Source organism: Scyliorhinus torazame, chromosome 6 (assembly GCF_047496885.1).
Source record: "Scyliorhinus torazame isolate Kashiwa2021f chromosome 6, sScyTor2.1, whole genome shotgun sequence".
NCBI classification, from domain to species: domain Eukaryota; kingdom Metazoa; phylum Chordata; class Chondrichthyes; order Carcharhiniformes; family Scyliorhinidae; genus Scyliorhinus; species Scyliorhinus torazame.
In genome coordinates this window covers 278891152-278903686 of record NC_092712.1, presented here as the reverse complement: position 1 = coordinate 278903686, position 12535 = coordinate 278891152, and the positions used below count along the sequence as shown (strand labels likewise).

The 12535-nt window shown below is 46.3% G+C and overlaps 1 protein-coding gene across 5 annotated transcripts in view; it reads right to left on the bottom strand.

The window, feature by feature from the left end:
- anln (anillin, actin binding protein) overlaps nucleotides 1-12535 on the bottom strand; it is a 194259-nt gene that overhangs the window by 158388 nt on the left and 23336 nt on the right. For 3 of the 5 annotated variants that reach the window (XM_072509741.1, XM_072509744.1, XM_072509743.1), the window contains exon 4: nucleotides 1251-1585. In XM_072509741.1, coding sequence (XP_072365842.1) covers nucleotides 1251-1585 — 335 coding nt within the window. The remainder of the gene's footprint in view (nucleotides 1-1250; nucleotides 1586-12535) is intronic. The other 2 variants (XM_072509742.1, XM_072509745.1) reach the window with 1 other exon arrangement.

Below are 12535 nucleotides of genomic sequence, written 5' to 3'. Positions count from 1 at the left end.
GACCAGTTCACCACGATAGGCGAGGAGCCATGGAGTTTTGGAAAAGGTGAAGTTTGCGCTGAGGGGGCGAATGAGGGGTTCTACAATTGTTGGGACTTGTTCATCATGCACTTTCAGGAGTTGTTTACCGTTGACTGCTGAGGGGGGGTTCTTTGTTTGAAGTTGTTTTTGTATTGTAAAAATGTTGAAAATTTGTCAAATAAAAATACTTTCAAAAAATTGTTTTACTTGCTCTTGCACCTAAATTATGTTAGACTTGTTAATCCAGAATTCAAGTTTAAATTATTTTTTGTTAAATTGTTTTTCTTTTTTTGCTTTTCCCCCCCGAACACAACAGGCCCTGGAGATCTGCGATAGTCAACCTCTGAATGAGGCTAAAAGCCACTAATTTTCATTCTGTGGTAAAAGAACCAGAGCTATCTGCTAGGGTGTCACTAAAGATCTACCATAGTTTACTACTGTAACGCATTGCAAGTCAAGTGCATTGGGCATCTGAACAAACATCCCCAAGGTACAATGGGTTTTAACATTGTAGTGGAATTCCACCAGTGGCCAATTTACCAAAGTCACCATGTAACTTGATATGTTATTGAACCGGAAAACTACAAATGGGTTTCTCCTCGTTGAACGTAAAAAATCTCAGAACATCACTCTTGATTACTAACAAATGCTTCTCGTCAGCATCTGATGAGCATAAATCTAAGTTCAACTGTGGTGGGTAACACAGTCCCACTCAGCTACAGTTAAATACTCGGCCAATGCTCACTTGCTAGACTAACACATTAAAAAAGACATATCTTGACAAGGAACTTGAAGGCTGTCGGTACCAACTAAAATTTTCTTTAGAAAGACAATTAGCTTGAAATACCACCTGTTTGCTGCCTGACCTGCTGAAAATTTTCTGTTTTTAGACCAACTAAATTGAATAACAGCATAAGGCACGAGATTCATGCAAGAAAATTCCAAGATGATGGGGAAAATAGTAACCATAAAATGTTTGTCTAAGATAATAAACAAGTAGCTGTTTTATTCAAAAAATTCAAACAATACAAAACATTTCTCACAAGTGCATGAGCTAATAAATCTATACCCTTTCTTAAAAGGTACACGGTACTTTCAATCATTAAGACAGCAAGTAAAGGCAAATTCCACAGGATTACTAAATTAGAATATATTAGAAAAAACAAAATAAGGAGACACCGAGACACAATTTACTAAGATTTTTGAATATTTTTTTCCCCTTCACCTACCTGTGAAACAGAGACGGCTGTTTTATTAACTGTTCCTTCTACAAGTCTTTGAGTGCTCGTTGTGGCTTGTTGTTTATCGTCTGTAGCTGCAGCTCGGTTTGCTGTAGGGAAAACTGATAAACAAGCAGTACCAGGCTGTTCTGGTGGTTTGTTTTGTTTTATAGTTGGGTGGCTCAAGTCGTCGTCCCAGGAGCTAATTGTTGCGGCAAGGTTCGCAAAGCGTCTTCTTCTTTCAGCTGGAGTGTTAGATTCGACAGCACTCACCGTCTGCTGAGGTGGAGAAGCTGGCTTCCGTGACTGTACAGATGATGCTGGCAAATCAATTTCATTACCTGCTTAAGCAGATGCAAACCATGAGAAAAGGAAATTACTTGGGAGCTTCAAATTCAATTTTGTAATAGATGCAATTACAGAGCATTTTATTTCTAGCACAGTTTATCTAAAAATCTTGATTACAATCAGCATTCAATAAATGTTAAATAAAAACACTCCAACATTGAAGACCTTGTATTATAAATATTTTCATCTTACTTTATATTAAACGGTTAGGCTTAAAAGACTAGATTCTCAAAAACATTGAGAGTACAGTTGCACAATCAGCATTGGACCATTCCATGAAAAGTCAAGCCTTCGATATCAGGAAGTATTCGCAATTTAAAGTAATTTCTTTAGTTCCACAGAGACCCGTCATTTCAAGTCTCTAATGTGGGACTCTTCTTATTTTCAGCTGGAAATATTCTCAGTAATTTCCTTCTCCTTTAACATTACAGTGCCAGCATCTCCAGGGAATTCTGCCGTCCTCAAGCCAGAATTTGATTATTAATTAGTTCGCACACCATGAAGCCAAAGGATCCCCCATTGCAGCAATACCATCACTGAAAGCCAACAGTCTCATATTATTGCAATTCTGTTCTATCTCAGCCCATTAAGATAGTTACAAAATACAGTAAAATTATTACATTTGAACTTGGTTTATAAATTTTTTTTAAAGGTTCAGAAAGAACAAAAAGATTTGACTTTAGGGCAGCACGGTGGCGCAGTGGGTTAGGCCTGCTGCCTCACGGCGCTGACGTCCCAGGTTCGATCCCGGCTCTGGGTCACTGTCCGTGTGAAGTTTGCACATTCTCCCCATGTTTGCGTGGGTTTCGCCCCCACAATGCAAAAGTTGTGCAGGGTAGGTGGATTGGCCACGCTAAATTGCCCCCGCTAAATTGCCCCTTAATTGGAAAAATGAATTGGGTGCTCTAAATTTTTTTTTAAAATTTGGCTTTGCTTCCAATAAATCTGCCACCTTTAAGAAGAAATGGTGCATGCAAGTAAAATTTAACCTTGATGGTTAAAAGCTTAGTTTCAAAACATCAATTTTCTGTCTGACTAAAATCAAATTTTTGTCATTTCTCAAGCTGCCAAAGTAACCAACAAGGCAGTGTGACATTATACAAATGTACAGCATGTAAAGTGTTAGTGTTATGTTAAGTCTGGTCACTAGTGGGAGCTAAGGGACAGCGCTATATATTACACAGGCTCTTGGACTTCTGGGACGATTAGGTTGGACCTCGAGGAGATTAGATTCATAGTGTAATGCAGAGTTAGTTAAAATATAAAATAAGGGCCCATGGTATTCGAGGCAAGGTACTAACATGGATTGACGATTGGCTGTCAGGCAGAAGACAGAGAGCTGGGATAAAAGGTTCTATTTCGGAATGGCAACCGGTGACGAGTGGTGTCCCGCAGGGTTCAGTGTTGGGGCCACAGCTGTTCTCTTTATATATTAACGATCTAGATGATGGGACTGGGGGCATTCTGGCTAAGTTTGCTGATGATACAAAGATAGATGGAGGGGCAGGTAGTATTGAGGAAGTGGGGAGGCTGCAGAAAGATTTAGACAGTTTAGGAGAGTGGTCCAAGAAATGGCTGATGAAATTCAACGTGGGTAAGTGCGAGGTCTTGCACTTTGGAAAAAAGAATAGAGGCATGGGCTATTTTCTAAACGGTGAAAAATTCATAATGCTGAAGTGCAAAGGGACTTGGGAGTCCTAGTCCAGGATTCTCTAAAGGTAAACTTGCAGGTTGAGTCCGTAATTAAGAAAGCAAATGCAATGTTGTCATTTATCTCAAGAGGCTTGGAATATAAAAGCAGGAACGTACTTCTGACGCTTGAAAAAGCAGGTTAGGCCCCATTTAGAATACTGTGAGCAATTTTGGGCCCCACACCTCAGGAAGGACATACTGGCACTGGAGCGGGTCCAGCGAGATTCACACGGATGATCCCAGGAATGGTAGGCCTAACATACGATGAACGTCTGAGGATCCTGGGATTATATTCATTGGAGTTTAGGAGGTTGAGGGGAGATCTGATAGAAACTTACAAGATAACAAGATAATGAATGGCTTAGATAGGGTGGACGTCGGGAAGTTGTTTCCATTAGCAGGGGAGACTAGGACCGGAGGCACAGCCTTAGAATAAAAGGGAGTCACTTTAGAACAGCGATGAGGAGAAATTTCTTCAGCCAGAGAGTGGTGGGTCTGTGGAATTCATTGCCACAGAGGGCGGTGGAGGCCGGGACGTTGAGTGTCTTTAAGACAGAAGTTGATAAATTCTTGATTTCTCGAGGAATTAAGGGCTATGGAGAGAGAGCGGGTAAATGGGAGTTGAAATCAGCCATGATTGAATGGTGGAATGGACTCGATGGGCCGAATGGCCTTACGTCCGCTCCTATGTCTTATGGTTATAGTTAATAGATATTTGTGGGCAGCACAAGTGACTAGCACTGTGGCTTCAGTGTCAGGGTCCCAGGTTTGATACCCTGCTGGGTCACGGTCTGTGCGGAGTCTGCACGTTCTCCCCGTGACTGTGTGGGTTACCTCCGGGTGCTCCGGTTTCCTCCCACAGTCCAAAGACGTGCAGGTTAGGTGGACTGGCCATGATAAATTGCCCTAAGTGCCCAAGGAGGTTCGGAGGGGTTATTGGGTTACGGGGATAGGGTGGAAGTGAAAGCTTGAGTGGGTCGGTGCAGATTTGATGGGCCGAATGGTCTCCTTCTGCACTGCATGTTCTATGTCTATGATATAGATAGTGCAGTTTCATTCTTGTATGTATGTTGCTATTTGGAATAAGTGTCGAACTCACATTTAGTCGTGCTAAAATAAAGTTAGTTTAGTTCTTTAAAAAGAGCTTGGTGTATCCTTGGGTGATCACTAGGTCTACCATCCTGGAAACCCCTCACAAAGATCACCACAGGCAGGACAGTTAATGGGAGCTACATTATTGCCAAACTACTCACTGTCTCATCAACAGTGCATCAAGCGTTCCGGGTGCGGCGATGACCAGCTAAGTCGCACGTTTCAGCAGCTCCCGGTGGAACGGACTTTTGGGCTCTTGATAGGAGCCCCAACGGCAATTTTAACGGCTAAAAACACCGTGCGGTAAACCAGAAGGGTGTTCCCCCTGGACACGGATGGAAAAAGGAGAGGAAAGTGGCCGGATTGCAGCGGATCCTTTGGAACAACGGCAAGGAAGGCAAGCAGAAACCAAGATGGCGTCGGAAGGTGGCAGTTTCGTATGGGGCCCTGAACAACAAGAGTTCTTGAAATGCTGCGTGGAGGAGATAAAAAAGGAAATGAAGAAAGAGTTGTTGGCCCCGATACTACAGGCGATCGAAGGGCTGAAAGAGGAACAAAAGACCCAGGAGCAGGAGCTTCAGGTCGTGAAGGCGAAAGCAGCCGAGAATGAGAACGATATACAGGGCCTGGTGGTGAAGTCGGAGATACAGGAGGCACACCAGAAACGATGTGTGGAGAGGTTGGAGGCACTGGAAAACAACGCAAGGAGGAACAACTTGAGGATTCTTGGCCTTCCTGAAGGTGTGGAGGGGGCGGACGTCGGGGCATATGTGAGCACGATGCTGCACTCGTTAATGGGAGCGGAGGCCCCGACGGGTCCGTTGGAGGTGGAGGGAGCATACCGAGTTATGGTGCGAGGATCGAGAGCAGGAGAAACTCCCAGAGCCATAGTGGTGAGATTCCTCCGTTTTAAGGATAGAGAAATGGTCCTTAGATGGGCGAAGAAAACTCGGTGCAGTAAATGGGAGAACGCGGTGATCCGCGTTTATCAAGACTGGAGTGCGGAGGTGGCGAGAAGGAGGGCGAGCTTTAATCGGGCCAAGGCGGTACTTCACAAAAGGAAGATAAAATTTGGAATGTTGCAACCGGCAAGACTGTGGGTCACATATCAAGGGAGGCACCACTACTTTGAGACGGCGGATGAAGCGTGGACTTTTATTGTAGAAGAAAAATTGGAATGAGTGGATTATGAAAAAGAACGTTTGGACAAAGTGGTGGGGCGAATGGGGGGGGGCGAAGAGGGGTTTTATGTTCTAATCCTGCGGTATGGTAACTTTTCTTTCTCCCACAGGTGGTGATGGGGGGAGGTGGGGAGGGAGAGGAGATGGGGCGTTGGCCATGGGAGGCGGTGCCGAGGGAGAGGCGCGGGTTTGGTTCCCGCGCTATGATAATTATGGCGGGAATAGAGAAGCAGGAAGGAGGGGGCGTCGCACGTTGCGAGCCGTGGTTACGGGGGGAAGCCGAGGTCAGCCAGAGTTTGCTGACTTCTGGGAGCAACATGGGGGGAGTAATTACGCTAGCGGGGGGTCTAGCGGGGGGGGGGGGGGGGGGGGTGGGAGGGGGGAATTACTGGGTTGCTGCTGCTGGGGAAAGGGGGGAGTGGGTACGGGAGAGGATGGGCGGGGGGGCACCGCCGGGGGGAGATACAGCTGCGTGGGAACTGGGTGAGAAGCTGGAAAAAGATGATGGCTAACCGGCAAGGGGGGGGGGGGGGGGGGGGGGGGGGGTGGGAAGCCCCCCAACTCGGCTGATCACGTGGAACGTGAGAGGGCTCAACGGGCCGATAAAGAAGGCACGAGTACTCGCACACCTGAAGAAACTTAAAGCAGATGTGGTTATGTTACAGGAAACGCACCTGAAACTGATTTTCAAAGGATGGGTGGGGCAGGTGTTCCATTCGGGGCTGGATGCGAAAAACAGGGGGGTGGCTATATTAGTGGGGAAGCGGGTAATGTTCGAGGCAAAGACTATAGTGGCGGATAACGGGGGCAGATACGTGATGGTGAGTGGCAAATTACAGGGAGAGATGGTGGTTTTGGTAAACGTGTATGCCCCGAACTGGGATGATGCCAACTTTATGAGGCGAATGCTAGGACGCATCCCGGACCTAGAGACGGGAAAGCTGATAATGGGGGGAGACTTTAACACGGTGTTGGAGCCAAGGCTGGATAGGTCGAAGTCCAGGACTGGTAGGAGGCCGGCAGCAGCCAAGGTGCTTAAGGATTTTATGGAGCAGATGGGAGGTGTGGACCCGTGGAGATTCAGTAGACCTAGGAGTAAGGAGTTCTCGTTTTTCTCCTATGTCCATAAAGTCTATTCGCGCATAGACTTTCTTGTGTTGGGTAGGGCATTGATCCCGAGGGTGAGGGGAACGGAATATACGGCTATAGCCATTTCGGATCATGCCCCACACTGGGTAGACTTGGAGATAGGGGAGGAAACAGGAGGGCGCCCACCCTGGAGAATGGACACGGGACTAATGGCGGATGAGGGTGTGTGCCTAAGGGTGAGGGGATGTATTGAAAAGTACTTGGAACTCAATGACAATGGGGAGGTTCAGGTGGGAGTGGTCTGGGAGGCGTTGAAGGCGGTGGTTAGGGGGGAGCTGATATCAATAAGGGCACATAAAGGGAAGCAGGAGAGTAAGGAACGGGAGCGGTTGCTGCAAGAACTTTTGAGGGTGGACAGACAATATGCGGAAGCACCGGAGGAGGGACTGTACAGGGAAAGGCAAAGGCTGCATGTGGAATTTGACTTGCTGACTACAGGCACTGCAGAGGCACAATGGAGGAAGGCACAGGGTGTACAGTATGAATATGGAGAGAAGGCGAGCAGATTGCTGGCACACCATTTGAGGAAAAGGGGAGCAGCGAGGGAAATAGGGGGAGTGAGGGACGAGGAAGGAGAGACGTAGCGGGGAGCGGAGAGAGTGAATGAAGTGTTTAAGACATTTTATAAAAAATTGTATGAAGCTCAACCCCCGGATGGGAGGGAGAGAATGATGGATTTTTTGGATCGGCTGGAATTTCCCAAGGTGGAAGAGCAGGAAAGGGTGGGACTGGGAGCACAGATCGAGGTAGAAGAAGAGGTGAAAGGAATTAGTAACATGCAGACGGGAAAGGCCCCGGGACCAGACGGATTCCCAGTTGAATTTTACAGAAAATATTTGGACTTGCTCGCCCCGCTACTGACGAGGACCTTTAACGAGGCAAAGGAAAGGGGACAACTGCCCCCGACTATGTCTGAAGCAACAATATCGCTTCTCTTAAAGAAGGAAAAGGATCCGCTACAATGCGGGTCCTACAGACCAATTTCCCTCCTAAATGTGGATGCCAAGGTAATGGCAATGAGAATAGAGGAATGTGTCCCGGGGGTGGTTCATGAGGACCAAACTGGGTTTGTGAAGGGGAGACAGCTGAACACGAATATACGGAGGCTGTTAGGGGTAATGATGATGGCCCCACCAGAGAGTGAAACGGAGATAGTAGTGGCGATGGATGCCGAGAAAGCATTTGATAGAGTGGAATGGGATTATCTGTGGGAGGTGTTGAGGAGATTTGGTTTTGGAGAGGGGTATGTTAGATGGGTGCAGCTGTTGTATAGGGCCCCAGTGGCGAGTGTGGTCACGAATGGACGGGGATCGGCATATTTTCGGCTCCATAGAGGGACAAGGCAGGGATGTCCTCTGTCCCCATTACTGTTTGCACTGGCGATTGAGCCCCTGGCGATAGCGCTGAGAGGTTCCAAGAGATGGAGGGGAATACTTAGGGGAGGAGAAGAACACCGGGTATCTATATGCGGATGATCTGCTACTATATGTGGCGGATCCGGCGGAGGGGATGCCAGAAATAATGCGGATACTTGGGGAGTTTGGGGATTTTTCAGGGTATAAATTGAACATGGGGAAGAGTGAGCTGTTTGTGGTGCATCCAGGGGAGCAGAGTAGAGAAATAGAAGACCTACCATTGAGGAAGGTAACAAGAGACTTTCGTTACCTGGGGATCCAGATAGCTAAGAATTGGGGCACATTGCACAGGCTAAATTTAACACGGTTGGTGGAACAGATGGAGGAAGATTTCAAGAGATGGGATATGGTAGCACTGTCAATGGCAGGGAGGGTGCAGGCGGTTAAGATGGTGGTCCTCCCGAGATTCCTCTTTGTGTTTCAGTGCCTCCCGGTGGTGATCACGAAGGCTTTTTTTAAAAGGATAGAAAAGAGTATCATGGGTTTTGTTTGGGCCGGGAAGACTCCGAGAGTGAGGAAGGGATTCTTACAGCGTAGTAGGGATAGGGGGGGGCTGGCACTACCGAGCCTAAGTGAGTATTATTGGGCCGCTAATATTTCAATGGTGAGTAAGTGGATGGGAGAGGAGGAAGGAGCGGCGTGGAAGAGATTAGAGAGAGCGTCCTGTAGGGGGACCAGCCTGCAGGCTATGGTGACAGCCCCATTGCCGTTCTCACCGAGGAACTACACCATGAGTCCGGTGGTGGTAGCTACACTGAAGATTTGGGGACAGTGGAGACGACATAGGGGAAAGACCGGAGCATTGGGGGGGTCCCCGATAAGAAACAACCATAGGTTTGCCCCGGGGGGAATGGATGGGGGATATGGAATGTGGCAAAGAGCAGGAATAACGCAACTGAAAGATCTGTTTGTGGATGGGAAGTTCGCGAGTCTGGGAGCGCTGACCGAGAAATATGGGTTGCCCCAAGGGAATGCATTCAGGTACATGCAATTGAGGGCTTTTGCGAGGCAACAGGTGAGGGAATTCCCGCAGCGCCCGACACAAGAGGTGCAGGACAGAGTCATCTCAAAGAAATGGGTGGGGGATGGTAAGGTGTCGGATATATATAGGGAAATGAGGGAAGAAGGGGAGACTATGGTGGACGAACTAAAAGGGAAATGGGAAGAAGAGCTAGGGGAGGAGATTGAGGAGGGGCTGTGGGCAGATGCCCTAAACAGGGTAAACTCGTCGTCCTCATGCGCCAGGCTAAGCCTGATTCAGTTTAAGGTATTACACAGGGCACATATGACTGGAACACGGCTCAGTAAATTTTTTGGGGTGGAGGATAGGTGTGCAAGGTGCTCGAGAAGCCCAGCGAATCATACCCATATGTTTTGGGCATGCCCGACACTACAGGGGTTTTGGGTGGGGGTGACAAAGGCGCTTTCAAAAGTAGTAGGAGTCCGGGTCGAACCAAGCTGGGGGTTGGCTATATTTGGGGTTGCACAAGAGCCGGGAGTGCAGGAGGCGAGAGAGGCCGATGTTTTGGCCTTTGCGTCCCTTGTAGCCCGGCGCAGGATATTGCTAATGTGGAAAGAAGCCAAGCCCCCAGGGGTGGAGACCTGGATAAATGATATGGCGGGGTTCATAAAGTTAGAGCGGATTAAGTTCGTCCTAAGGGGGTCGGCTCAAGGGTTCACCAGGCGGTGGCAACCGTTCGTCGAATATCTTGCGGAAAGATAGATGGGGGAAAAAAGAAGGCAGCAGCAGCAGCCCAGGACTTGGGGGGGTGTGGGGGGGGGGGGGGGGGGGGGGCTGTGGCCTGAGACAAGGCAGTTGCCAATTAGGGCTAGTTTTTATTTTTGTTATTTAATATTTATTTATTTGTTGTTGTTTTTTTTTTTGTTTATATAAAAAAGGTCATTATTATCTGTATTGTTATAATGTTGTGTAAAGGATGCACAATGTACTGTGTTGGTTGACCAAAAATTTTCAATAAAATATTTATTAAAAAAAACAGTGCATCAAGCATTAAGAGCAGACTGCAGAATCACTGCAAATATGTGCATGCCTTAGGTATATCAGAGTTTATCCCATCTACAAATTCTCTACTGGTGTGTGCAAGCAATCAACTTGCTCAAATAAAAACAAAAATATGTGTGGCAAAATATGTACACCGCTCGTGTAGTCATCACGACTAGGCAGCACAATGGCACAGTGGTTAGCACTGCTGCCTCACAGCACCAGGGACCCGTGTTCATGTGTGTAGAGTTTGCACTCTCTCCCAGTGCCTGCATGGGTTTCTTCCAGATGCCACGGTTTCCTCCCACAGTCCAAAGTTGTACAAGCTAGGTGGATTGGCCATGCTAAACTGCCCCATTGTCTGAAAGGTTAGGTGGGGTTACAGGAATGGGGTGGGGATATGGACCTATCTCGGTGGCTCTTTCAGTGGATTGGTGCAGACTTTATGGGCTGAATGGCCTCCTTTGCACTGTAGGGATTGTATGATGGGTTTTCATTTTTGAAAACGAGTAGTGATTGGGGACAGCGTGACAGCTGACTGGGTGGGCAGAAAGTAGGAGCGTCAAGCTAATAACAGGTAAATATATTACAATATACACTAATCAGGCTCCTGCCCTTCTTAGGCGCATACCTGATACGTCATCAGAGGGAGATGACGTTCATAAATCTCTCCAGCACAAATCCCGTTTTGGACCTCTCGCAGGATTTAGCAGCCATTACAGGATTTATTCCTATGGTTAGGGCATGGCCGCTAAATTGCAGCCATTTTTTCTGACACTGTCATCCAATATTTAAAACAAAATCAGAGATCTCCACTCCAATAGCATCAATACCATTGATGCAAACTAGATTGTCACCCATATGCATCTACAGCATTTTGCATGAAGCAAATAGCGTGCCCAAAGTTCTCTCACGGATAAACACAAACAGATTTTTCAAAACATTGAATTCCAAGTCTGATTTTCATAGAAACACAAAGAAGTTTATCTTCTATATGTAGTTTTATACTTTTCAAACTAAATAAACAGATGGCAAGGGATGGGAAGATAAGTGTTAAAGGTATGAAAGGAGAATGCCAGGCCTTCATAGTCAAGAGTTAAAACCTGAGGCATTAGTTACAGTCTTTTAATTTGTGGTCACATTCCATCATATGTGACCATACTCTCTCTCAACTGACAACCTTGGTTCCACAACTGCAGCTGCTTTGTCTGGCTACCTAACATGGAAGTCCTGGATGATACAAAACTTCCCACCGCACAACACTGGAAAGTCCAATGCCATTTTGTTTGGCTATCACCAGAAACTCTGCTTTAATTTCTGACCACAACCACTAGGCGAATTGCATGGTTGAAGCATTTTTGACTTGAACTGATCTTTAAACTCCATACGCAATCTTACTGCCACCACTAAAATCTCACCCATGTCCATTCGCATCATACTGCTATATCTGCCTTCTGTTCGTCGCTTCCAGAATCAACAGCCTTGTAAGCTTCAACCTTACTAAAGCTCTAATGCAACCAGAATTTTATTGCCATTTAATTGGAACACCACAACCAAGTTAGACACCATCTCAATTTGGATATAACTCACCATTCCTTCATCATTACTGGATCAAAATCCTGAAACAATGCAACAACACTATGCGAGCACTTTCTCCATTGCAATGGTTAAAGAAGGCAGCTCATCATCATGGTCATCGAAAGAGATGGACAATACACCCTTGCCTTACTAACCCTGTCCATAACCCAAGAATTAACAAAACATGATTATGAAGAAAGTGCCACTTAGCCATTATTCATCCTCACCAACCCTACTGACAACGACATGTGCTGCTGGCCCTGTATACTGGCTTCAAAATCCTAAATCAGTTTACAAATCTCTCTATACCCTCAGTTCCACCAATCTCTGATCTCCCCAACAGGTCTGACCAACTGTTCTTTTAACTCTAGATTGTGCATTGAACGCCCTTTTGATCTGCTAGGTGCCAATGCCATCACCATTCTGCTCTGAAACGGTCCTTTAAGCCCCTGACCTTGCTACATATGCCCACACCGGTCATCAAAAGTATCTTTAAAACTTAATCCTTAACCTGTATTTTTAAATACTTCTCTGAATTACTTTCGTACTTCAGGTCAGGATTGGATTCCCATCCTCAGGATGTTTTGCTACATTAAATGCACTATAAATGCAAATTATTATTACTGTTGTACAAAGACTAAACATTTTTATATTGGGTGATAAGACCATTTGCTACAGCACACATCTGAACTCTTAAGTATTTAGTAAAATAAATGCCTGCTGTTGGATGTGAATTCCTGATTGGGCAGCACTTGAGTTGGTGTTGAACAAGTGAGTGTGCTAATAGTTAGACTAACAACCAATTTAATATAATTAGACAAGCTTGTAATGTGCTCA